Consider the following 25,354-nt stretch of genomic DNA (forward strand, 5'->3'; position numbering starts at 1 on the left):
AACTTGTTCTCAACTCACCTACCTGGTAAAATAAAGGTGAAATATATATATTTTTAAAGTGCACACTTAGCTGACATTTGACGTTTGTTGAGCTTTCCTCATTCACAGGCATAGTGAAACATGTATTTTGTTTTTACAGTATCCCTCTGCATAATGTCACGCCCTGAAACATGTTTTATATTATACTGAACAAAAATATAAATCGATATCATAAGTCACCTCCAACGTCGTTTTAGAGAATTTGGCATTATGTCCAACCAGCCTCACAACCGCAGACCACGTGTAACCACGCCAACCCAGGACCTCCACATCTGGCTTCTTCACCTACGGGATCGTCTGAGGCCAGCCACCCGGACAAGAGGAATATTTCTGTCTATAATAAAGCCCTTTTGTGGGGAAAAAAATCCGTCTCAGTGGCTTTGCCCCTGCCCAGTCATATAAAATCCATAGATCAGGGCCCATTTTATTTATTTTAATTTACTTATATGTACTGTTACTCAGCAAAATCGTTTAAATTGCTGCATGTCGCGTTTATATTTTTGTTTAGTATATATTTGCCTCTGTTATACGGTTCTCTGGCTACAATGTGGCATTATACGGAAGTTGTAACGAGCAACGCTTGACTGCCATGCCCAGTTGCCAATTGTATCCAGTTTTTGAGTAGATCCGCCAATCAGCTTAAAGGGGCGGGAAGTGTCATTCTCCATCAGTGTTTGTTAAACCGATACATTTTACACTTGCGTGTACACATTGAAAGGAGAGTAGACAGCAACTATGTCGTGTCCAGGGAATAAAGACACTAAAGGTAAGAAGTCCTATTTGGAAGTTATAAAATACTATATGTATGTAGTGGTATTAGAAGTCTTGCAGTTTAATGTAATGTTGTGGTCACGGAAATCATATAAGACAAATATGAAAGAACTCTCAGAAGACATTTCGGATCCTCCCTGCTAAAGGAAACAAAATAATAATACATCATTTGCTGAATGATGTCATGGATTTCACAATTTCCCCTCCATTTACCTCGCTTATCTGGTCTAATACGTTTATACGGTGTATGTACCGCAATATGTGTCTGTTTGTACTGTTGTTACAGTAGCCAAGATTGTTGTTCACTGTCAGATGAATCGCGTCACTACGCAATTGCCTGGGGACGAAGTTACTGACAGATAACACCTGATATAACATCTGGTCTGTGGTTATGTCAATGTTATCAGTGTACAGACTTGTTTCACAGGTCTGTGAAATCTTACTGTATTGTGTCATGTGGGATTTTTGTCTCTTCCAAGTCACAGGAAGCTTGGAAAAAGACAACAAAACATCCCAGACGACAGGTGAGTATGTACGGCCGATATCAGGTTAGGTAGGTCTAGGTGCCCAATGCTTGTAGAGACATATGCAGATGTACATTTAAAACCAAAACAGAGACTGTTTGAGGTACTGTTTTAACGAAACTACCTTATCTCACGAAATGTCATTTTATGAGACTCAAAGTACACGCTAATTATGTAATGGTTAACACAAACCTGTAGTTATTTCTCCGTTTTGGCGTTTGCACTGAGCAATCACCTGAATCAAAAGCAGTATACCCTCTTGTGCTCTCAATAATAACCCGTAACACAAGGAACATAAGGAAATGGAACAGCAGACTCCCCCTTCATGCAACAGCAGACTCTCCCTTCTTCACCCCACACCTGCAACAGCAGACTCTCCCTTCATGCTTCACCCCACACCTGCAACAGCAGACTCCCCTTCATGCTTCACCCCCACACCTGCAACAGCAGACTCCCCCTTCATGCTTCACCCCACACCTGCAACAGCAGACTCTCCCTTCATGCTTCACCCCACACCTGCAACAGCAGACTCCCCCTTCATGCTTCACCCCACACCTGCAACAGCAGCACAAGTAAAGAGCATGTAAGATAGGAGAGCTTTGTCACTTTTTCTACTGGTCTTAACACCTGTAACCAGCCTATTAAAAACCACCAGGACTGGGTGCTTTATTGAACAATGGCTGCTTGGCCCTGGAGTTGTAGCCGAGGCTACTAATTCACAAACCTGTTTGCAGAGTTTAACAACAGACCCCCCAAATAAATCTGACCCCAAAAGCTTTGGAGACTATTTGCATCGAAACTGCCGAATGTTGAGATATCAGAAAGCTGTAAAACCACGAGGCCTTTGAGAAGTCATAAAATAAATATTCATGCAAGATTGTCATACCTGTTCAGATTGTATGTTCCTTTCTCTTTATCAGGTCCTAGTGAGAACCTTACAGAAACAGATGGGTATTTCTGCAGGTAACTATTAGTAATGATATTACTCATTACATTGTTATAAATGACTTGAATGTAATGAACACCTGGTTGAAATAAGTTCAAGTGTGTTGACAGTTGAAGTGAACAAATAGTTCCTAATTTCTTGTGGTAACCGATAAGAAAGCTACACTTTCTCAAATGTCTCTCGTTCAGCTACACCCACTATGGCATAACAAGGTATTGGTATTGACAGGGGAGCATGTGTTTTTCCTTCAGCAGTTCTTTCTCTATGGACCCTGCGGAGGAGTATAAGATGAACCACAAGCGGCGAGGCCTGGCTCTCATCTTCAACCAGGAGCACTTCTACTGGCATCTGAGGATGCCCCCCCGCAACGGGACCAATGCTGACCGCTCCAATCTGGTCAAAAGGTATACATGGCATCAGATATGACCGTGCTTCAGAACTCCCTATAGACCGGTTCAGACAACTGCAGTGCTGATGGAGTTGTTTAAAATGTTCACACTTGATTTTTCTGATTCAGATTTGAAGACTTGAACTTTGAAGTGCAGGCCTTTGATAATCTGAAGGTGGAGGAAGTTCTGGATCAAATCAGTCAGGGTAAGCAGCACTTCTAGTCCTTCGATACCACCTCGAATAATCTGCTTAACACAGATCCTGTATCAGTCCCAGTCGGTATTATACTTCAGAATAAGAAATGATACGTCTGATACTTTATAGCGGCTGAGGCCAACCATGCTGATGCAGACTGCTTCGTGTGCGTCTTTCTGAGCCACGGAGAGAACGACCACGTCTATGCTTACGACGACAAGATCGCTATCCAGGACATCACTGCCCTGTTCAAAGGAGACAAGTGTAAGAGCCTGGTGGGCAAGCCCAAGATCTTCATACTACAGGTAAGAGGTCAGATGATGAGATGCCTTTTGAATAGATCCATTTTAGATGGAAACCTTTGACATTCAGTACTGTTGACTCATAGACCCATAGACCATATCTGATGTTTGGGGGCCGGTGAAGGCATATCTTCCTCAGACACAATAATATTATTTGTAAACATTTATCCACATAACCACAAATATTTACTGCTAAATATATATATTTTTTATATATAACCATCATATTGACATTTTGACTGTTTTTGGTTTCTGATTTGATTGACACCAACAGGCGTGTCGTGGGGACAAGCATGACGATCCAGTGACCCCCATGGACGTGGTGGACAGCGAAGTGAAGACCAACGAGGTGGTGGTGGACGCTGGGGTGGTCTACACCCTCCCTGCTGGCGCTGACTTCCTCATGTGTTACTCTGTGGCTGAAGGTGAGGAACACATGGCACAGCTGATAGTCCATTACAGGAAACAAGAAGAAATATTGTAAACCTTGTGGTCGTAAATGAGGATAGATGCATAGATCAGTGATACATGGAGAATAAAGACATTCATTATTTTAATTCCTTATCAACAGACTCACAGTTACTATGTTGTACCCAACTCCTTCTTACTGTGACTTGTATACAGTTATGCTGTTTAGACAATATCCTAAATAACTGTTTCCCTGTGTTTGTGTAATGGTGTTTGATCACTTGATTATCCTTTGCTTCTCATTTGGATGAATGGAATACAGATCTAACTGCCATACTTGTTCCCGGTGTCCCTGTGCAGGCTACTATTCCCACCGCGAGACGATCAACGGCTCCTGGTACATCCAGGACCTGTGTGGGGCCATGCGGAAGTTCGGGATTCACTGGAGTTCACGGAGCTCCTGACCCTGGTTAACAGGAAGGTGTCCATGAGGAGCGTCGGGAATTGTAACGACAAGACCGCCATCGGGAAGAAACAGGTCCCCTGCTTCGCTTCCATGCTCACCAGGAAGCTCTACTTCCGACCCAAGAAGCAGTAAGGTCTCCATCCACTGGGCAGCTACTACGTCATTCCTGAATCCTGCTGTAGTTGTTTTGAATGTTTTTTTGGGGAGAAAGGTTGTCCTTGACTATAATGTCTGGTGGTTCTTTTTGTTAAACGTTTGTCTACATTATTTCGATGTTTGTCTTGAGAACCATGAAACATACTTCATCAAGCTGTGCATATTCCCTTTATTCTAATCTTTCCTATGAAACCAAATGGAGATCATGTCATTGGCTGATGACTGTATATGCAGTGTTATTTTAAATCACATTCTGTGGTGGTAAAACTGACCTAAAACAAAGCATGGTACTATACTGGTGAAACCTGCTTGGCTGCTCGGCTTCAGGCTTTCCCTGTTGGTGTTGACAGAGGTCATGGAATGTACCCGCAGGGCAGGTAAAAGAGTGACATGAGAATGGTAATTGAGCATTAACATTTCAAATGACTTTATTCTCAGTCTGTTTGTGGATAGCTGTTTGTTAAGAGGGGATTCTCAGTCAGTAAAGGATTTTGCATCACCAGTCCCTTAAGGCCTTTCTCGGGAGAATACTGCTAATTCTTAGCATTGACTAGTGGTTCCCTGGGCTTGATTTGTTTACATCAACTATCTGTGTCAAATATACAAAGACATGTGCACATTGTTTGAAGGAGGATGTGGCTCTGGGGTTAAATCCCTACCGTACATCCAAAAGGTGTGGCTTTGATCCTTATCTCTTGTGCAAGATTGTGCAACTGTCTTTGTCCGACATAGGAAGAAAAGTGCCGATTGGGGTAAAGAGTGGGTGGCTCTGGGGTTGAACGCCTTCCTTGCAACCAACAGGATGTGGGTTCATACCATATCAATACCGTCCAGCACGGTGTTTCCTCCGACACATTGGTGCGGCTGGCTTCCGGGTTGGAGGCGCGCTGTGTGAAGAAGCAGTGCTGCTTGGTTGGGTTGTGTTTCGGAGGAAGCATGGCTTTCGACCTTCGTCTCTCCCAAACCTGTATGGGAGTTGTAGCGATGAGACAAGAGAGTAATTAGTAACAATTGGATACCACGAAATTGGGGAGAAAAGGGGTAAAAAATAAATAATAATATGTTGCCTTGTTCTGTCAAAAAGGGAATTTGTGTCATTTCTCTTTGTACTTGGATGTGCTTAGCCTTTACAACTCAAATGTAGTTTTACATGTTTTGAAAGTGGCAGGCTAAACGTGAACAAACAACTCCAATGTGGAAAGTACCTCTGGGAGTGTGTCTAGTACACACTGCAAGTTTGGTCACATGACCTACTGTACTACTCTGACTCAGGAAAACCAGTCCTATACCATTGTTCTTTGTTATTGAGGGTATTTGACAACTGTTTTCAACTTAAGATAAGATCACTTTATTGGTAAATACACCCCCCCCCACATCCCATCTGGGCTGGGATTGGAAACCCTCCGCTTGCTGGCTCGCATCTCCAACCACTTGGCTACCTGTCGCTCCAATACTGAACAACTTTAACACTACCAATCTTTTAAATACCATTTTACACCCCCACATCCCATCTGGGCTGGGATTGGAAACCCTCCGCTTGCTGGCTCGCATCTCCAACCACTTGGCTACCTTTGCTCCAATACTGAACAACTTTAACACTACCAATCTTTTTAAATAACATTTTTGTACACCACATGACTACAGGCATATTCTTCAGCCAGAAAATATGCGCAAGTGTGCATTATATAACTCAGATAAGACAACTCAGGGTACCAATCAACCGACCGTCTCATGTTTAAAAATAAATAATTGTTAGTCACTTGGGAGATATTTACTAAAGCAATGACAATGCATGAGGTATTACTCATTTGTATGTGAACCTGAGTGCTGGACACCAATTCATGTTTCTATTTCTGAATTGTTCAAGAAAATGAGGACCGTTTTAGTCTCCATGGGTGAATATAAGGAACCACTGCTTAGTAACAGTAATGTACTTTTCTTGTATTATGGTCCACCAGGGAAATGTATCTCTGACCTTTTGGGAGATTGGGTTTGCACTAATAGCATTTGGAGAGGTGCGTGGGGCTCCTATTGAGTTAGAATCTCTCATTTATAAAATGACAGTTGTAAAACTGTTGAAATATGTTTGGGGTTTTGATGATTGAAACAAAAGTCTGAGGTGCAATAAAATATTGAAATGTAATTTGTGTTCAGTCTCAGTTCCTCTTAATCTTTGTAAACGTTCAGAATGGATCATCTCATTATATACACATCACTATTCATAACTTTGCTCTTCTATAGAAATGACACTAGCTACTATATTGAATTACTGCAATGGCCAGGAATGCAGAGAAAATATGATTAGTATTCAGGAAGATGTTTTCTCATATATTTATTACTATACTATTTATTACTATATTACTATACTACCACAAATTACTTAAATATTGTAAACCAAAACTCTAAAATGATCTGCAGGGTTAGTAAGAAAAACGCATTGTTATCAAAATAAATGGGGAAAATGCTGCTGCTCAGTAGTCCTTCAGTTTGATGGTGTGTGTGTGGTGCTGCTCAGTAGTCCTTCAGTTTGACGGTGTGTGTGTGGTGCTGCTCAGTAGTCCTTCAGTTTGATGTGTGTGTGTGGTGCTGCTGCAGTAGTCCTTCAGTTTGACGGTGTGTGTGTGGTGCTGCTCAGTAGTCCTTCAGTGTGTGTGTGTGCTGCTCAGTAGTCCTTCAGTTTGACGGTGTGTGTGTGGTGGTGCTGCTTCAGTAGTCCTTCAGTTTGACGTGTGTGTGTGTGGTGCTGCTCAGTAGTCCTTCAGTTTGACGGTGTGTGTGTGGTGCTGCTCAGTAGTCCTTCAGTTTGACGGTGTGTGTGTGGTGCTGCTCAGTAGTCCTTCAGTTTGACGGTGTGTGTGTGGTGCTGCTCAGTAGTCCTTCAGTTTGACGGTGTGTGTGTGTGTGTGGGGCTGCTCTTCATGGCTGGCTCTGGATCTGTTCTACAGGGAGCTGAAGTTGGGTTGGATTCCTTAGACGTCTCAAATCTTCTTCCACCTAAGGATGACACACACACATACACACATGATCAGCAGAAGCCCCTTTATAGACTGAATACATCAGTGGAAAGTCCAATAAGCAGTGAGCAGAAATTCTGCAGTGCCTTGTATAAGTAAGTATAGCAACATACCGAAGCCAACTCCTCTCTCAGCTCATTGTACTTCTGCACGTTGAAGCGCTCCTTCTTGGCACCCTTGTGGAAGTAATACAGGAACTGCCTGTCTTTGGCATCTGGATACACATAATCCTACAGAGGACAACAACCATGATCCATCTGGATAGACATAATCCTACAGAGGACAACAACCATGATCCATCTGGATAGACATAATCCTACAGAGGACAACAACCATGATCCATCTGGATAGACATAATCCTACAGAGGACAACAACCATGATCCATCTGGATAGACATAATTCTACAGAGGACAACAACCATTATCCATCTGGATAGACATAATCCTACAGAGGACAACAACCATGATCCATCTGGACAGACGTAATCCTACAGAGGACAACAACCATGATCCATCTGGATAGACATAATCCTACAGAGGACAACAACCATGATCCATCTGGACAGACATAATCCTACAGAGGACAACAACCATGATCCATCTGGACAGACGTAATCCTACAGAGGACAACAACCATGATCCATCTGGATAGACGTAATCCTACAGAGGACAACAACCATGATCCATCTGGATAGACATAATCCTACAGAGGACAACAACCATGATCCATCTGGATAGACATAATCCTACAGAGGACAACAACCATGATCCATCTGGATAGACATAATCCTACAGAGGACAACAACCATGATCCATCTGGATAGACATAATCCTACAGAGGACAACAACCATGATCCATCTGGATAGACATAATCCTACAGAGGACAACAACCATGATCCATCTGGACAGATCCATCGTAATCCTACAGAGGACAACCATGATCCAACCATAATGATCCATCTGGATAGACATAATCCTACAGAGGACAACAACCATGATCCATCTGGATAGACATAATCCTACAGAGGACAACAACCATGATCCATCTGGATAGACATAATCCTACAGAGGACAACAACCATGATCCATCTGGATAGACATAATCCTACAGAGGACAACAACCATGATCCATCTGGATAGACATAATCCTACAGAGGACAACAACCATGATCCATCTGGATAGACATAATCCTACAGGGGACAACAACCATGATCCATCTGGACAGACGTAATCCTACAGAGGACAACAACCATGATCCATCTGGTGCAGACTAACTTGTGTATCACTTCTCACTCATAGTTATCTGGGTTTAAATTCTAACTTGAGATAACCGTGATCCTCTGTGTAAATTATGCACGGATGTCATTAGGAGATATGATCAGAATACAGGTGATGCACCTCGAAGCGTAACAGAGGAATGTTGGTTTGTATCAGCCTCCTTGTTGTGGCATGGATGTACACAGTTCGTACTGTGCATTTATAAGATACTTACAAAAGTCTTATAAAATCATTTAGACGCAGGACACAGGTGCTGTGGGACCAACTGGAAGGTTTACCGGTCAGACCATTTCCTGCTCCTTCTATACAGTGCATGTTATACACATTGCAGCCACAGGAGGGCAGACATACGTAGAGATTTCTCTGTTCCACTTCTAAGTGCTTATCACCTGTGTTTTGATTACATCTACCATTGATGTCAACTGCAGCGGTTTGTAGAAGTTTGACTGCACACAGTTATCTAAAGTTAGAATTCAACCCTGATAATTACTGCCTTCATACTGTACAGCGTATGGCAATGAAGGTCACATATGAGAACTTGACTACTCCAAGTTGTTGTAAGGAGACCAGGTGTGACTGAAATGAAATGAAAGCCTTTTGTTCAAGTGCCCTGTAGTGACAGTACTTTTGTGCACACAGGGGGAGACACTGTCTTGACTACTTGTATTGAGACCGTGCTGGACATGGGTCTTCCTGTCCTTCCAGTCCTGTACTGTACCTGCTTGGTGAGGACATAGTAGGAGAAGACTCCGATGCTGGTGCAGTAGGTAAGGAAGTAGGTGACGGGCTCCATGACGTCCCAGGAGTACACCCACCAGGTGAGCCAGGCCAAGGCCCCGCCCTGCACAGACAGCAGGGCCACACCTGTCCACAGAGTCCTGGAGGAGTGGAACTCTGCACTGCGCGCCAGCTGTGCCTTCACCTATACAGGGAACGCACGGGAGACAGAGGTTACTAGTGATAGCTAAAACAAACTCTCACACTCATGCAATCTTATCTTTGAAGGTTTACCACGACAGCTTTATGGTTGTCGACCAAAGGGATAGGTAGTAGGAGTCACACAGAGACGAGAGAGATGAGACAAGAGACGCAAGAGAGAGAAATAAAGAGAGGAGATACTGAAAGACAGAAGGAAATAGAAAGAGAGAAACGGAGTCAGAAGTACACCCCTCCGGTACGCACACCCCTCCGGTACGCACACCCCTCCGGTACGCACACCCCTCCGGTACGCACACCCCTCCGGTACGCACACCCCTCCGGTACCTGTTCCAGAGGTGAGAGGTCCTGTTTGAGTCCATCCAGTCTCTCCAGCAGCTGCCTCTCCTTCACCAGGTGGTGGTCAGGCAGGTGGAGGGCCGTGTGGAGCAGCTGCACCATGTGCTTCATGTCCTCCACGTCCACCACATGCTCACTGGACACACTGGATGCCTCTGGACACACAACATGGGTGGAATTCATTAAAACACAGTCACTCTGGGAACTCATGGCAAAATTATTATTATTACACTGGGAACATGCATCACTATTCCACCAATTCCACCCCAGACTGGAGGTGGATAATGACGATGAGGAGGAGGAGGAGGAGGATCCTGCTGATGCTCAAGTGACTAATGATGTTTCTTTTTAGAATTACTGATAAAGATCCATTGATATCTCATCATCATCCTCTGTAGCTGTGTGATCTGTGGTCCTCTGTAGCTGTGTGATCTGTGGTCCTCTGTAGCTGTGTGATCTGTGGTCCTCTGTAGCTGTGTGATCTGTGGTCCTCTGTAGCTGTGTGATCTGTGGTCCTCTGTAGCTGTGTGATCTGTGGTCCTCTGTAGCTGTGTGATCTGTGGTCCTCTGTAGCTGTGTGATCTGTGGTCCTCTGTAGCTGTGTGATCTGTGGTCCTCTGTAGCTGTGTGATCTGTGGTCCTCTGTAGCTGTGTGATCTGTGGTCCTCTGTAGCTGTGTGATCTGTGGTCCTCTGTAGCTGTGTGATCTGTGGTCCTCTGTAGCTGTGTGATCTGTGGTCCTCTGTAGCTGTGTGATCTGTGGTCCTCTGTAGCTGTGTGATCTGTGGTCCTCTGTAGCTGTGTGATCTGTGGTCCTCTGTAGCTGTGTGATCTGTGGTCCTCTGTAGATGTGTGATCTGTGGTCCTCTGTAGCTGTGTGATCTGTGGTCCTCTGTAGCTGTGTGATCTGTAGCTGTGGGACTGTGGTCCTCTGTAGCTGTGTGACTGTGGTCCTCTGTAGCTGTGTGATCTGTGGTCCTCTGTAGCTGTGTGATCTGTGGTCCTCTGTAGCTGTGTGATCTGTGGTCCTCTGTAGCTGTGTGATCTGTGGTCCTCTGTAGCTGTGTGATCTGTGGTCCTCTGTAGCTGTGTGATCTGTGGTCCTCTGTAGATGTGTGATCTGTGGTCCTCTGTAGCTGTGTGATCTGTGGTCCTCTGTAGATGTGTGATCTGTGGTCCTCTGTAGATGTGTGATCTGTAGCTGTGGGACTGTGGTCCTCTGTAGCTGTGTGACTGTGGTCCTCTGTAGCTGTGTGATCTGTAGCTGTGGGACTGTGGTCCTCTGTAGCTGTGTGACTGTGGTCCTCTGTAGCTGTGTGATCTGTGGTCCTCTGTAGCTGTGTGATCTGTGGTCCTCTGTAGCTGTGTGATCTGTGGTCCTCTGTAGCTGTGTGATCTGTGGTCCTCTGTAGCTGTGTGATCTGTGGTCCTCTGTAGCTGTGTGATCTGTGGTCCTCTGTAGATGTGTGATCTGTGGTCCTCTGTAGATGTGTGATCTGTGGTCCTCTGTAGATGTGTGATCTGTGGTCCTCTGTAGATGTGTGATCTGTGGTCCTCTGTAGCTGTGTGATCTGTAGCTGTGGGACTGTGGTCCTCTGTAGCTGTGTGATCTGTGGTCCTCTGTAGCTGTGTGATCTGTGGTCCTCTGTAGCTGTGTGATCTGTGGTCCTCTGTAGCTGTGTGATCTGTGGTCCTCTGTAGCTGTGTGATCTGTGGTCCTCTGTAGCTGTGTGATCTGTGGTCCTCTGTAGCTGTGTGATCTGTGGTCCTCTGTAGCTGTGTGATCTGTGGTCCTCTGTAGCTGTGTGATCTGTGGTCCTCTGTAGCTGTGTGATCTGTGGTCCTCTGTAGCTGTGTGATCTGTGGTCCTCTGTAGCTGTGTGATCTGTGGTCCTCTGTAGCTGTGTGATCTGTGCTATCTTGGATTGCGTCCTACCTGACAGGTCGCTCCTACCAGGTGGCGTGGCGAGAATCTGTCTCCTCACCACGCGCTCTCACCACTGGTGTCCCCCAGGGCTCTGTTCTAGGCCCTCTCTTATTCTCGCTATACACCAAGTCACTTGGCTCTGTCATAACCTCACATGGTCTCTCCTATCATTGCTATGCAGACGACACACAATTAATCTTCTCCTTTCCCCTTCTGATGACCAGGTGGCGAATCGCATCTCTGCATGTCTGGCAGACATATCAGTGTGGATGACGGATCACCACCTCAAGCTGAACCTCAGCAAGACGGAGCTCCTCTTCCTCCCGGGAAGGACTGCCCGTTCCATGATCTCGCCATCACGGTTGACAACTCCATTGTGTCCTCCTCCCAGAGCGCTAAGAACCTTGGCGTGATCCTGGACAACACCCTGTCGTTCTCAACTAACATCAAGGCGGTGTCCCGTTCCTGTAGGTTCATGCTCTACAACATCCGCAGAGTACGACCCTGCCTCACACAGGAAGCGGCGCAGGTCCTAATCCAGGCACTTGTCATCTCCCGTCTGATTACTGCAACTCGCTGTTGGCTGGGCTCCCTGCCTGTGTCATTAAACCCCTACAACTCATCCAGAACGCCGCAGCCCGTCTGGTGTTCAACCTTCCCAAGTTCTCTCACGTCACCCCGCTCCTCCGCTCTCTCCACTGGCTTCCAGTTGAAGCTCGCATCCGCTACAAGACCATGGTGCTTGCCTACGGAGCTGTGAGGAGAACGGCACCTCAGTACCTCCAGGCTCTGATCAGGCCCTACACCCAAACAAGGGCACTGCGTTCATCCACCTCTGGCCTGCTCGCCTCCCTACCACTGAGGAAGTACAGTTCCCGCTCAGCCCAGTCAAAACTGTTCGCTGCTCTGGCCCCCCAATGGTGGAACAAACTCCCACACGACGCCAGGACAGCGGAGTCAATCACCACCTTCCGGAGACACCTGAAACCCCACCTCTTTAAGGAATACCTAGGATAGGATAAGTAATCCTTCTCACCCCCCCCCCCCCTAAAAAGATTTAGATGCACTATTGTAAAGTGGCTGTTCCACTGGATGTCATAAGGTGTATGCACCAATTTGTAAGTCGCTCTGGATAAGAGCGTCTGCTAAATGACTTAAATGTAAATGTAAATGTAATCTGTGGTCCTCTGTAGCTGTGTGATCTGTGGTCCTCTGTAGCTGTGTGATCTGTGGTCCTCTGTAGCTGTGTGATCTGTGGTCCTCTGTAGCTGTGTGATCTGTGGTCCTCTGTAGATGTGTGATCTGTGGTCCTCTGTAGATGTGTGATCTGTGGTCCTCTGTAGATGTGTGATCTGTGGTCCTCTGTAGCTGTGTGATCTGTGGTCCTCTGTAGCTGTGTGATCTGTGGTCCTCTGTAGCTGTGTGATCTGTGGTCCTCTGTAGCTGTGTGATCTGTGGTCCTCTGTAGCTGCGTGATCTGTGGTCCTCTGTAGCTGTGTGATCTGTGGTCCTCTGTAGCTGTGTGACTGTGGTCCTCTGTAGCTGTGTGACTGTGGTCCTCTGTAGCTGTGTGATCTGTGGTCCTCTGTAGCTGTGGGACTGTGGTCCTCTGTAGCTGTGTGATCTGTGGTCCTCTGTAGCTGTGTGATCTGTAGCTGTGGGACTGTGGTCCTCTGTAGCTGTGTGACTGTGGTCCTCTGTAGCTGTGTGATCTGTGGTCCTCTGTAGCTGTGTGATCTGTGGTCCTCTGTAGCTGTGTGATCTGTGGTCCTCTGTAGCTGTGTGATCTGTGGTCCTCTGTAGCTGTGTGATCTGTGGTCCTCTGTAGCTGTGTGATCTGTGGTCCTCTGTAGCTGTGTGATCTGTGGTCCTCTGTAGCTGTGTGATCTGTGGTCCTCTGCAGCTGTGTGATCTGTGGTCCTCTGTAGCTGTGGGACTGTGGTCCTCTGTAGCTGTGGGACTGTGGTCCTCTGTAGCTGTGGGACTGTGGTCCTCTGTAGCTGTGGGACTGTGGTCCTCTGTAGATGTGTGATCTGTGGTCCTCTGTAGATGTGTGATCTGTGGTCCTCTGTAGCTGTGGGACTGTGGTCCTCTGTAGCTGTGGGACTGTGGTCCTCTGTAGCTGTGGGACTGTGGTCCTCTGTAGCTGTGGGACTGTGGTCCTCTGTAGCTGTGGGACTGTGGTCCTCTGTAGCTGTGGGACTGTGGTCCTCTGTAGATGTGTGATCTGTGGTCCTCTGTAGCTGTGGGACTGTGGTCCTCTGTAGCTGTGGGACTGTGGTCCTCTGTAGATGTGTGATCTGTGGTCCTCTGTAGCTGTGGGACTGTGGTCCTCTGTAGCTGTGGGACTGTGGTCCTCTGTAGCTGTGGGACTGTGGTCCTCTGTAGCTGTGGGACTGTGGTCCTCTGTAGCTGTGGGACTGTGGTCCTCTGTAGCTGTGGGACTGTGGTCCTCTGTAGCTGTGGGACTGTGGTCCTCTGTAACTGTGTAACTGTGGTCCTCTGTAGCTGTGGGACTGTGGTCCTCTGTAGCTGTGGGACTGTGGTCCTCTGTAGCTGTGGGACTGTGGTCCTCTGTAGCTGTGGGACTGTGGTCCTCTGTAGCTGTGGGACTGTGGTCCTCTGTAGCTGTGGGACTGTGGTCCTCTGTAGCTGTGGGACTGTGGTCCTCTGTAGCTGTGGGACTGTGGTCCTCTGTAACTGTGTAACTGTGGTCCTCTGTAGCTGTGGGACTGTGGTCCTCTGTAGCTGTGGGACTGTGGTCCTCTGTAGCTGTGGGACTGTGGTCCTCTGTAGCTGTGGGACTGTGGTCCTCTGTAGCTGTGGGACTGTGGTCCTCTGTAGCTGTGGGACTGTGGTCCTCTGTAGCTGTGGGACTGTGGTCCTCTGTAGCTGTGGGACTGTGGTCCTCTGTAGCTGTGGGACTGTGGTCCTCTGTAGCTGTGGGACTGTGGTCCTCTGTAGCTGTGGGACTGTGGTCCTCTGTAACTGTGTAACTGTGGTCCTCTGTAGCTGTGGGACTGTGGTCCTCTGTAGCTGTGGGACTGTGGTCCTCTGTAGCTGTGGGACTGTGGTCCTCTGTAGCTGTGGGACTGTGGTCCTCTGTAGCTGTGGGACTGTGGTCCTCTGTAGCTGTGGGACTGTGGTCCTCTGTAGCTGTGGGACTGTGGTCCTCTGTAGCTGTGGGACTGTGGTCCTCTGTAGCTGTGGGACTGTGGTCCTCTGTAGCTCAGTTGGTAGAGCATGTTGCTTGCCACGCCAGGATAGTGGGTTCGATTCCCGGGACCAACCATATTTAAAATATAAACACGCACAACTAAGTCGTTTCAGAATAAAGCAGCTGCTAAATGGCATTTATTATTATGTCATCATCATCATCATCATCATCTCTTAAACTGTTTAAACTACCTATGTTTTGGGAAAGAGTAGCTTCACCTCTTTCAGGGGAGTGGATGTTGTATACAGCATCATTGATGAGGAGCTGGAAGTCTTTGTCCAGGAGACTGTCTATAGAGGTGCTGTTAGCTACCCGTGCACCATCTGTAGGAGACAGGAGGATAACAGATGGATATAGTGTCTACAGGGGTGGTGTCTATAGAGGTGCTGTTAGCTACCCGTGCACCATCTGTAGGAGACAGGAGGATAACAGATGGATATAGTGTCTACAGGGGTGGTGTCTATAGAGGTGCTGTTAGCTACCCGTGCACCATCTGTAGGAGACAGGAGGATAACAGATGGATATAGTGTCTGGGTGGTGTCTACAGGGGTGGTGTCTATAGAGGTGCTGTTAGCTACCCGTGCACCATCTGTAGGAGACAGGAGGATAGATGGATATAGTGCAGGGGTGGTGTCTATAGAGGTGCTGTTAGCTACCCGTGCACCATCTGTAGGAGACAGGAGGAGATGGATATAGTGTCTGGGTGGTGTCAGAGGTGCTGTTATACCCGTGCACCATCTGTAGGAGACAGGAGGATAACAGATGGATATAGTGTCTACAGGGGTGGTGTCTATAGAGGTGCTGTTAGCTACCCGTGCACCATCTGTAGGAGACAGGAGGATAACAGATGGATATAGTGTCTACAGGGGTGGTGTCTATAGAGGTGCTGTTAGTGTGCACCATCTGTAGGAGACAGGAGGATAACAGATGGATATAGTGTCTGGGTGGTGTCTACAGGGGTGGTGTCTATAGAGGTGCTGTTAGCTACCCGTGCACCATCTGTAGGAGACAGGAGGATAACAGATGGATATAGTGTCTGGGTGGTGTCTATGTGCTGTTAGCTACCCGTGCACCATCTGTAGGAGACAGGAGGATAACAGATGGATATAGTGTCTACAGGGGTGGTGTCTATAGAGGTGCTGTTAGCTACCCGTGCACCATCTGTAGGAGACAGGAGGATAACAGATGGATATAGTGTCTGGGTGGTGTCTATAGAGGTGCTGTTAGCTACCCGTGCACCATCTGTAGGAGACAGGAGGATAACAGATGGATATAGTGTCTACAGGGGTGGTGTCTATAGAGGTGCTGTTAGCTACCCGTGCACCATCTGTAGGAGACAGGAGGATAACAGATGGATATAGTGTCTACAGGGGTGGTGTCTATAGAGGTGCTGTTAGCTACCCGTGCACCATCTGTAGGAGACAGGAGGATAACAGATGGATATAGTGTCTGGGTGGTGTCTACAGGGGTGGTGTCTATAGAGGTGCTGTTAGCTACCCGTGCACCATCTGTAGGAGACAGGAGGATAACAGATGGATATAGTGTCTACAGGGGTGGTGTCTATAGAGGTGCTGTTAGCTACCCGTGCACCATCTGTAGGAGACAGGAGGATAACAGATGGATATAGTGTCTACAGGGGTGGTGTCTATAGAGGTGCTGTTAGCTACCCGTGCACCATCTGTAGGAGACAGGAGGATAACAGATGGATATAGTGTCTACAGGGGTGGTGTCTATAGAGGTGCTGTTAGCTACCCGTGCACCATCTGTAGGAGACAGGAGGATAACAGATGGATATAGTGTCTGGGTGGTGTCTACAGGGGTGGTGTCTATAGAGGTGCTGTTAGCTACCCGTGCACCATCTGTAGGAGACAGGAGGATAACAGATGGATATAGTGTCTGGGTGGTGTCTACAGGGGTGGTGTCTATAGAGGTGCTGTTAGCTACCAGGCACCATCTGTAGGAGACAGGAGAATAACAGATGGATATAGTGTCTGGGTGGTGTCTACAGGGGTGGTGTCTATAGAGGTGCTGTTAGCTACCCGTGCACCATCTGTAGGAGACAGGAGGATAACAGATGGATATAGTGTCTGTGTACACGACAGACAGTAGCCCATATTCATAAAGTATCTCAGAGTAGGTGTGCTGATCTAGGATCAGTTCTGCCCTGTCCATTAAATCATATTCATTATTATCTAAAAGGCTGAACTACTCCTAGATAGGCACTCATACTCTGAAATGCTTTATGAATACGGGCAAATGTTTGCATTTGAGTGTGTGTACACAACATTTGTGTGTGTACAACATATTTGTGCGTGTGTACACCATATATTTATGTGTGTATACAACATATTTGTGTGTGTGTCCTACCTTTGGTGAGCACAGAGGCAGAGGTGACTCCTGGGTCTTCTCTCTGCAGGTCGTGGATGAGGTCTCCTACAGTCATTAACATGGGCCTGAGGAAGAACAGACAGCTCTCCTGCCTGGAGGGTAGCGGTACAGCCAGCACCGGTCGTCCATGTTTATACTGCAACACCACATCTAGACCACAGACAGAGAATAACACCAGGTAAAATGGGCAGTTTAATGGCCTTGTGTTTAAAAATACAGTGCAGCTCATTCTCACCGTTTTAAATAACTGAGCTCATTGCATGTAACAATATATGGATTGTCTCTGCGTTTATTAATAGTGATATGAACAGTCTACCAAAGATTACAATTCTAAAGCCTTTCATCATCGTCTGGCACTTTAGAATAAAGAACTGCACTGTGTGTAAAGTCAAGGCAGCCAGGGTAATACATTAATTGTAGAAAGGTTCACTGTAATGCCAGTATCATACCACTAGAGGGTGCTACAGTACTGCAGAAGACCACTTGGGGAGGACACCTCCACTGTGGCTGTCTGGGATGGATCTGAAATGAGAGAACACAGAATGGATTTATTTGGGAGTCCCATTCAGACCAAGGTCTCTTTCAGAAGGAACCATTCGTACACAATTTACAAAATAACATTAAATCAGCAAATTGGTCTCCAATCAACATAATGAACAGCCCGAGAGGCACCAGAACATACTGTTACAAGGAACGCTGTAGAGTTTTCCATACATGGGCGGCAAAGCAACTAAAAACAGAATGTCTTAGTGGCCTATCAGCTCAGTATCAACAGAAGTCCTCCCTTGGCAAACGATCATGCTGCCAAAGACAGAAAGACAAACAAAGTTCTACATGAATAAAATGAGAGTCGGAAAACGACCAGCTTCTATTCTACGTGACATCTTTGTTTTGCCAGGGAATGATCTTGATTATCATTTTAAATGTAGACAATCATTGCAAGTCATTTTTACTGAGACACTGTGTGATGTAAACATTGGGATAAGGACATATTTCCAGAATCTCATTTCCAAGAAACTGCATCATCATCATTATATTACCGCAGCCTATCTTGCTACACCCCCCCATGAACCACAGAATAGCCTACAGCCGACAGATTTGTTTTGCTGACAACACCATGTCAAAGCTTCTGCTGACGCGACATTTCTCCATTTGATTTCAATACCTTCTTGGCCTGGATGGAAAACCGTTCCGTGTTCATATTCACAATCATATCCCTCCCAACATCACTATCCAATCTCACTGAGGTAAGGGTAAAAGGCTGACTCTCACCAATCTCACTGAGGTAAAGGTAAAAGGCTGGCTCTCACCAATCTCACTGAGGTAAGGGTAAAAGGCTGACTCTCACCAATCTCACTGAGGTAAAGGTAAGGGTCACCAAACTGAGGCTGGCTCTCACCAATCTCACTGAGGTAAGGGTCACCAATCTCAAAGGCTGGCTCTCACCAATCTCACTGAGGTAAAGGTAAAAGGCTGGCTCTCACCAATCTCACTGAGGTAAGGGTAAAAGGCTGACTCTCACCAATCTCACTGAGGTAAAGGTAAAAGGCTGGCTCTCACCAATCTCACTGAGGTAAGGGTAAAAGGCTGGCTCTCACCAATCTCACTGAGGTAAGGGTAAAAGGCTGGCTCTCACCAATCTCCACAGAGACGTCGCCTGGCTAAACCAGACTGAATGACGATGCTTGAATAGCTGACAATGGACAGAAAATGGTGCTGAAAGCCTCCAGGTTTCCATATCAACATCCCCACTACAGATTCATCCCCTTCTGATCCCATGCTGAGTAATACAATGATTTGGAGTATTAGGTTTAATGGTTGGGAATATGTTGCTGGCACTGCAGCTGGAAGTAATGAAAGGAGCTGGTAAGATACGAACGTAGAGTAATAGCTGTGAAAATGTGTGTGTGTGTGTGTGTGTGTGTGTGTGTGTGTGTGTGTGTGTGTGTGTGTGTGTGTGTGTGTGTGTGTGTGTGTGTGTGTGTGTGTGTGTGTGTGTGTGTGTGTGTGTGTGTGTGTGTGTATATATATATCATATGTATTTGTGTGTGCGCACGCACCTGTGTGTGTAAAGAGATTTTGTATAGTGCTACAATTATACCAACACAACTCCCAATAAGTATTGTGATGCCTCAGGCATGCATTCTGCCACTATTAAACACATGCTCACACGCACAACCACAGTGGGCAAAGATACATGGTCGTGTTAAATGTGAGAAATGAATAAGGCTTTAGGTCATAACTGTTGAATTAATGATGTGCCTGCTACAGAACATTACCCCCATCCACACCATTAAAATGGAAATGACTCCACCCGGTAAGAAGAGGACTTGGAGGGTTTGCCAATGATGCCTAGAGAACACTACAGCACCTTCTGGGCAGCAAAACCAAGTTGGGCCCCTTGTATTGGAAGCCTGTAAAGTGTGTGGCTGCAGTGAGTGACCTTAAAGTGATCAAATGCCAAAAGACTATTCAAAATATGAAGCATTCCATTCTGATGGCATTAGAAGCCTAATGTGTGACATCGTGACCTTAAAGTGATCAAATGTCAATATCTACTCAACTAAATGTAGACTACTTTCTGACCCCACATAAAGGTCAGTATTAGGAGCTTAAGAGTGAAAAAATGGATTTCTTGTCAATGGATTCCTTCTGCTGTAGAATAACAGTTTAATAGAAAAGGAGTCTGGGTGGTTGAATGAATCGGTGAGTCTCTGTCCCAGCGGCAGTGCCATCCAGGGACCTGACAGAGTGGGTGTGTGTGTGTGTCTGACAGCCACTCCTCTTCGACCCTCCAGTCCATAGCCTGGGCTGTCAGCCAATCAATATCAAGTTAAAGAAGCAGAGTGCTCGAGCCATCCGTACACTGCTACAGCTACAGGTCAAAGACACTGCACAAAGGAAAGGACAGGGGACATGCATCCGTACACTGCTACAGCTACAGGACAAAGACACTGCACAAAGGAAAGGACAGGGGACATGCATCCGTACACTGCTACAGCTACAGGTCAAAGACACTGCACAAAGGAAAGGACAGGGGACATGCATCCGTACACTGCTACAGCTACAGGACAAAGACACCGCACAAAGGAAAGGACAGGGGACATGCATCCGTACACTGCTACAGCTACAGGTCAAAGACACCGCACAAAGGAAAGGACAGGGGACATGCATCCCTACACTGCTACAGCTACAGGTCAAAGACACCGCACAAAGGAAAGGACAGGGGACATGCATCCCTACACTGTTACAGCTACAGGTCAAAGACACCGCACAAAGGAAAGGACAGGGGACATGCATCCCTACACTGTTACAGCTACAGGTCAAAGACACAGCACAAAGGAAAGGACAGGGGACATGCATCCCTACACTGTTACAGCTACAGGTCAAAGACACCGCACAAAGGAAAGGACAGGGGACATGCATCCCTACACTGCTACAGCTACAGGTCAAAGACACCGCACAAAGGAAAGGACAGGGGACATGCATCCCTACACTGCTACAGCTACAGGTCAAAGACACCGCACAAAGGAAAGGACAGGGGACATGCATCCCTACACTGCTACAGCTACAGGTCAAAGACACCGCACAAAGGAAAGGACAGGGGACATGCATCCCTACACTGCTACAGCTACAGGTCAAAGACACCGCACAAAGGAAAGGACAGGGGACATGCATCCCTACACTGCTACAGCTACAGGTCAAAGACACCGCACAAAGGAAAGGACAGGGGACATGCATCCCTACACTGTTACAGCTACAGGTCAAAGACACCGCACAAAGGAAAGGACAGGGGACATGCATCCCTACACTGTTACAGCTACAGGTCAAAGACACCGCACAAAGGAAAGGACAGGGGACATGCATCCGTACACTGCTACAGCTACAGGTCAAAGACACCGCACAAAGGAAAGGACAGGGGACATGCATCCGTACACTGCTCCAGCTACAGGTCAAAGACACCGCACAAAGGACAGGGGACATGCATCTGTACACTGCTACAGCTACAGGTCAAAGACACCGCACAAAGGAAAGGACAGGGGACATGCATCCCTACACTGCTACAGCTACAGGTCAAAGACACCGCACAAAGGAAAGGACAGGGGACATGCACCCGTACACTGCTACAGCTACAGGTCAAAGACACCGCACAAAGGAAAGGACAGGGGACATGCATCCGTACACTGCTACAGCTACAGGTCAAAGACACCGCACAAAGGAAAGGACAGGGGACATGCATCCCTACACTGTTACAGCTACAGGTCAAAGACACCGCACAAAGGAAAGGACAGGGGACATGCATCCCTACACTGTTACAGCTACAGGTCAAAGACACCGCACAAAGGAAAGGACAGGGGACATGTATCCGTACACTGCTACAGCTACAGGTCAAAGACACCGCACAAAGGAAAGGACAGGGGACATGCATCCGTACACTGCTACAGCTACAGGTCAAAGACACCGCACAAAGGAAAGGACAGGGGACATGCATCCCTACACTGCTACAGCTACAGGTCAAAGACACCGCACAAAGGAAAGGACAGGGGACATGCATCCCTACACTGCTACAGCTACAGGTCAAAGACACCGCACAAAGGAAAGGACAGGGGACATGCATCCGTACACTGCTACAGCTACAGGTCAAAGACACCGCACAAAGGAAAGGACAGGGGACATGCATCCATACACTGCTACAGCTACAGGTCAAAGACACCGCACAAAGGAAAGGACAGGGGACATGCATCCGTACACTGCTACAGCTACAGGTCAAAGACACCGCACAAAGGAAAGGACAGGGGACATGCATCCCTACACTGCTACAGCTACAGGTCAAAGACACCGCACAAAGGAAAGGACAGGGGACATGCATCCCTACACTGCTACAGCTACAGGTCAAAGACACCGCACAAAGGAAAGGACAGGGGACATGCATCCCTACACTGCTACAGCTACAGGTCAAAGACACCGCACAAAGGAAAGGACAGGGGACATGCATCCCTACACTGCTACAGCTACAGGTCAAAGACACCGCACAAAGGAAAGGACAGGGGACATGCATCCCTACACTGTTACAGCTACAGGTCAAAGACACCGCACAAAGGAAAGGACAGGGGACATGCATCCCTACACTGTTACAGCTACAGGTCAAAGACACCGCACAAAGGAAAGGACAGGGGACATGCATCCCTACACTGCTACAGCTACAGGTCAAAGACACCGCACAAAGGAAAGGACAGGGGACATGCATCCCTACACTGTTACAGCTACAGGTCAAAGACACCGCACAAAGGAAAGGACAGGGGACATGCATCCCTACACTGTTACAGCTACAGGTCAAAGACACCGCACAAAGGAAAGGACAGGGGACATGCATCCCTACACTGCTACAGCTACAGGTCAAAGACACCGCACAAAGGAAAGGACAGGGGACATGCATCCCTACACTGCTACAGCTACAGGTCAAAGACACCGCACAAAGGAAAGGACAGGGGACATGCATCCCTACACTGCTACAGCTACAGGTCAAAGACACCGCACAAAGGAAAGGACAGGGGACATGCATCCCTACACTGCTACAGCTACAGGTCAAAGACACCGCACAAAGGAAAGGACAGGGGACATGCATCCCTACACTGCTACAACTACAGGTCAAAGACACCGCACAAAGGAAAGGGGACATGCATCCGTACACTGCTACAGCTACAGGTCAAAGACACCGCACAAAGGAAAGGACAGGGGACATGCATCCCTACACTGCTACAGCTACAGGTCAAAGACACCGCACAAAGGACAGGGGACATGCATCCGTACACTGCTACAGCTACAGGTCAAAGACACCGCACAAAGGAAAGGACAGGGGACATGCATCCGTACACTGCTACAGCTACAGGTCAAAGACACCGCACAAAGGACAGGGGACAGACACCAGCAGGTCAAAGGCACAAAGGACAGGGACATGCATCCGTACACTGCTACAGCTACAGGTCAAAGACACCGCACAAAGGAAAGGACAGGGGACATGCATCCGTACACTACTACAGCTACAGGTCAAAGACACCGCACAAAGGAAAGGACAGGGGACATGCATCCGTACACTGCTACAGCTACAGGTCAAAGACACCGCACAAAGGAAAGGACAGGGGACATGCATCCCTACACTGCTACAGCTACAGGTCAAAGACACCGCACAAAGGAAAGGACAGGGGACATGCATCCCTACACTGCTACAGCTACAGGTCAAAGACACCGCACAAAGGAAAGGACAGGGGACATGCATCCGTACACTGCTCCAGCTACAGGTCAAAGACACCGCACAAAGGAAAGGACAGGGGACATGCATCCCTACACTGTTACAGCTACAGGTCAAAGACACCGCACAAAGGAAAGGACAGGGGACATGCATCCCTACACTGCTACAGCTACAGGTCAAAGACACCGCACAAAGGAAAGGACAGGGGACATGCATCCGTACACTGCTACAGCTACAGGTCAAAGACACCGCACAAAGGAAGGGACAGGGGACATGCATCCCTACACTGCTACAGCTACAGGTCAAAGACACCGCACAAAGGAAAGGACAGGGGACATGCATCCGTACACTGCTACAGCTACAGGTCAAAGACACCGCACAAAGGAAAGGACAGGGGACATGCATCCCTACACTGCTACAGCTACAGGTCAAAGACACCGCACAAAGGAAAGGACAGGGGACATGCATCCCTACACTGCTACAGCTACAGGTCAAAGACAGAGGGGTGGGAGCAGTGGCGACCCGTCATTAGAGCCCCACCTGTTTTGAGACCCACATTTTAGGGGGGGGCTTGCCATTAATACATGTTCCATAACAGTTTGCAAACAATGTAAATATAAATATATATATATATATATCATTGAGTTAATAAAGTCTCCATACAAACATGGTATCTTTTTTTGTTTTTTTGAGTAATGCAGCTCCACAATGCAGGTATTTTATCCTTGCTCAGTGCTTTCTGTGGTGCTGGGGCGAGCCAGCAGAAAATATGGAGCGCTGTGCCGTGACTGGCTCAGTGTTCAGTCACTTATGGGGTCACTACGTCACCACCAAGTCAAAGGGTCGAGCTGAAAATTCTAGCCCCTTGGGTGCTGCCATAGAGTTACATTAGAAGTGCCCATCCAGGAAGGCTCAAGGTTATTTGCTACAGATAAAATGACATCAAATCATGTTATATCTACAGTATCTTTGATTGGACTGATCATGTCAACATCATACTTAGCTAAGTCTTAGCTAACAGTCATCATGAATCAAGCCATTCCTTTTTAATATTGTTTAGTAAGCTGTTAGTAGCCCATGTGCCTCACCCTAATAATTTACCCCTCTTAATTTCATCTACTGTTCTGACTTGGTGGTGCATAACCTGTTTTATAACCTGTTTTAGAGAAATGTAATCATCAAATATTTGAAGAGCTGCCATTGTCTGCTTTTATATGCCCCTTTATTTATCCTATAGTTCTGACTTGCTGTACAGGGATAACACCATGTTCTGAATTCTGTCGCTGTACATTTCAAAAGTGCTGAACAAATAGTTATTTTGACTACGTCTGTCCTAGCTCGCTCATTAATGTCTTAATTGAAATTACAGATTGCCCCCCATTTTGAACATCCCAAAGAAGCAGGCAGAATAAACTAAATCAAACATCTGTACATGGAAAAGACAGATTTCAACTTGCCAAATTGAGCCCGTTTTAAATGATCACTGAGAATAAATGTACCAGGCACGAGATGTGTATCATTTACACAGGCAACTATTTTTATTTGGAAAAAAAATATTCTGTTCCATTTTATTCTGTTGTATTACATAATGTCTTTTTTTTCTATAAAATAGTTGTGTCTTGACTGCGGTAAGGGCTCAAGAAATAAGAGCATCTTGTCTGCTAAATTAACAAAACAAGGCTATGCCATTGCACAGCCATAGGCGTCTACAAGCAAGCTCCACTGCGTTCCAGGCCACGGTGTTCCAGGCCACGGTGTTCCACGATATACTATAACCAGTTGATATTACAGACTGTGTTCCACGAT

The 25,354-nt window shown here is 46.9% G+C and overlaps 2 protein-coding genes and 1 long non-coding RNA gene across 5 annotated transcripts in view; 1 reads left to right on the forward strand and 2 right to left on the reverse strand.

Annotated features, from left to right (window-relative positions):
• The first annotated feature begins 679 nt into the window (after positions 1-679).
• On the forward strand, positions 680-6,340 carry LOC127907983 (caspase-6-like). The gene is given in 9 exon segments (XM_052464837.1): positions 680-805; positions 1,290-1,334; positions 2,255-2,297; positions 2,532-2,684; positions 2,798-2,874; positions 2,995-3,170; positions 3,442-3,592; positions 3,936-4,010; positions 4,013-6,340. Coding segments are annotated over 9 exon segments (912 nt in total). The 5' UTR covers positions 680-774; the 3' UTR covers positions 4,174-6,340.
• LOC127907984 (uncharacterized) lies at positions 1,680-2,248 on the reverse strand. The gene is made up of 3 exons (XR_008065793.1): positions 1,890-2,248; positions 1,773-1,850; positions 1,680-1,733 (listed from the first exon to the last, which is right to left on the reverse strand). It is a non-coding gene; the product is annotated as an uncharacterized LOC127907984 (long non-coding RNA).
• Positions 6,341-6,971: 631 nt separating the features above from the next.
• Positions 6,972-25,354, reverse strand: part of LOC118380029 (calcium uniporter protein, mitochondrial-like) — a 57,031-nt gene continuing 38,648 nt past the window's right edge. For 2 of the 3 annotated variants that reach the window (XM_052464840.1, XM_052464839.1), the window contains exons 2-8: positions 17,748-17,820; positions 17,278-17,448; positions 15,102-15,233; positions 9,755-9,921; positions 9,210-9,413; positions 7,325-7,441; positions 6,972-7,191 (exon numbers count right to left, since the gene is read on the reverse strand). In XM_052464840.1, the coding sequence (XP_052320800.1) occupies positions 7,114-7,191; positions 7,325-7,441; positions 9,210-9,413; positions 9,755-9,921; positions 15,102-15,233; positions 17,278-17,448; positions 17,748-17,820 (942 nt within the window). In that variant the 3' untranslated portion in view covers positions 6,972-7,113. The remainder of the gene's footprint in view (positions 7,192-7,324; positions 7,442-9,209; positions 9,414-9,754; positions 9,922-15,101; positions 15,234-17,277; positions 17,449-17,747; positions 17,821-25,354) is intronic. The other variant, XM_052464841.1, reaches the window with a different exon arrangement.

Source organism: Oncorhynchus keta, chromosome 16 (assembly GCF_023373465.1).
Source record: "Oncorhynchus keta strain PuntledgeMale-10-30-2019 chromosome 16, Oket_V2, whole genome shotgun sequence".
In the NCBI taxonomy this organism is placed as follows: domain Eukaryota; kingdom Metazoa; phylum Chordata; class Actinopteri; order Salmoniformes; family Salmonidae; genus Oncorhynchus; species Oncorhynchus keta.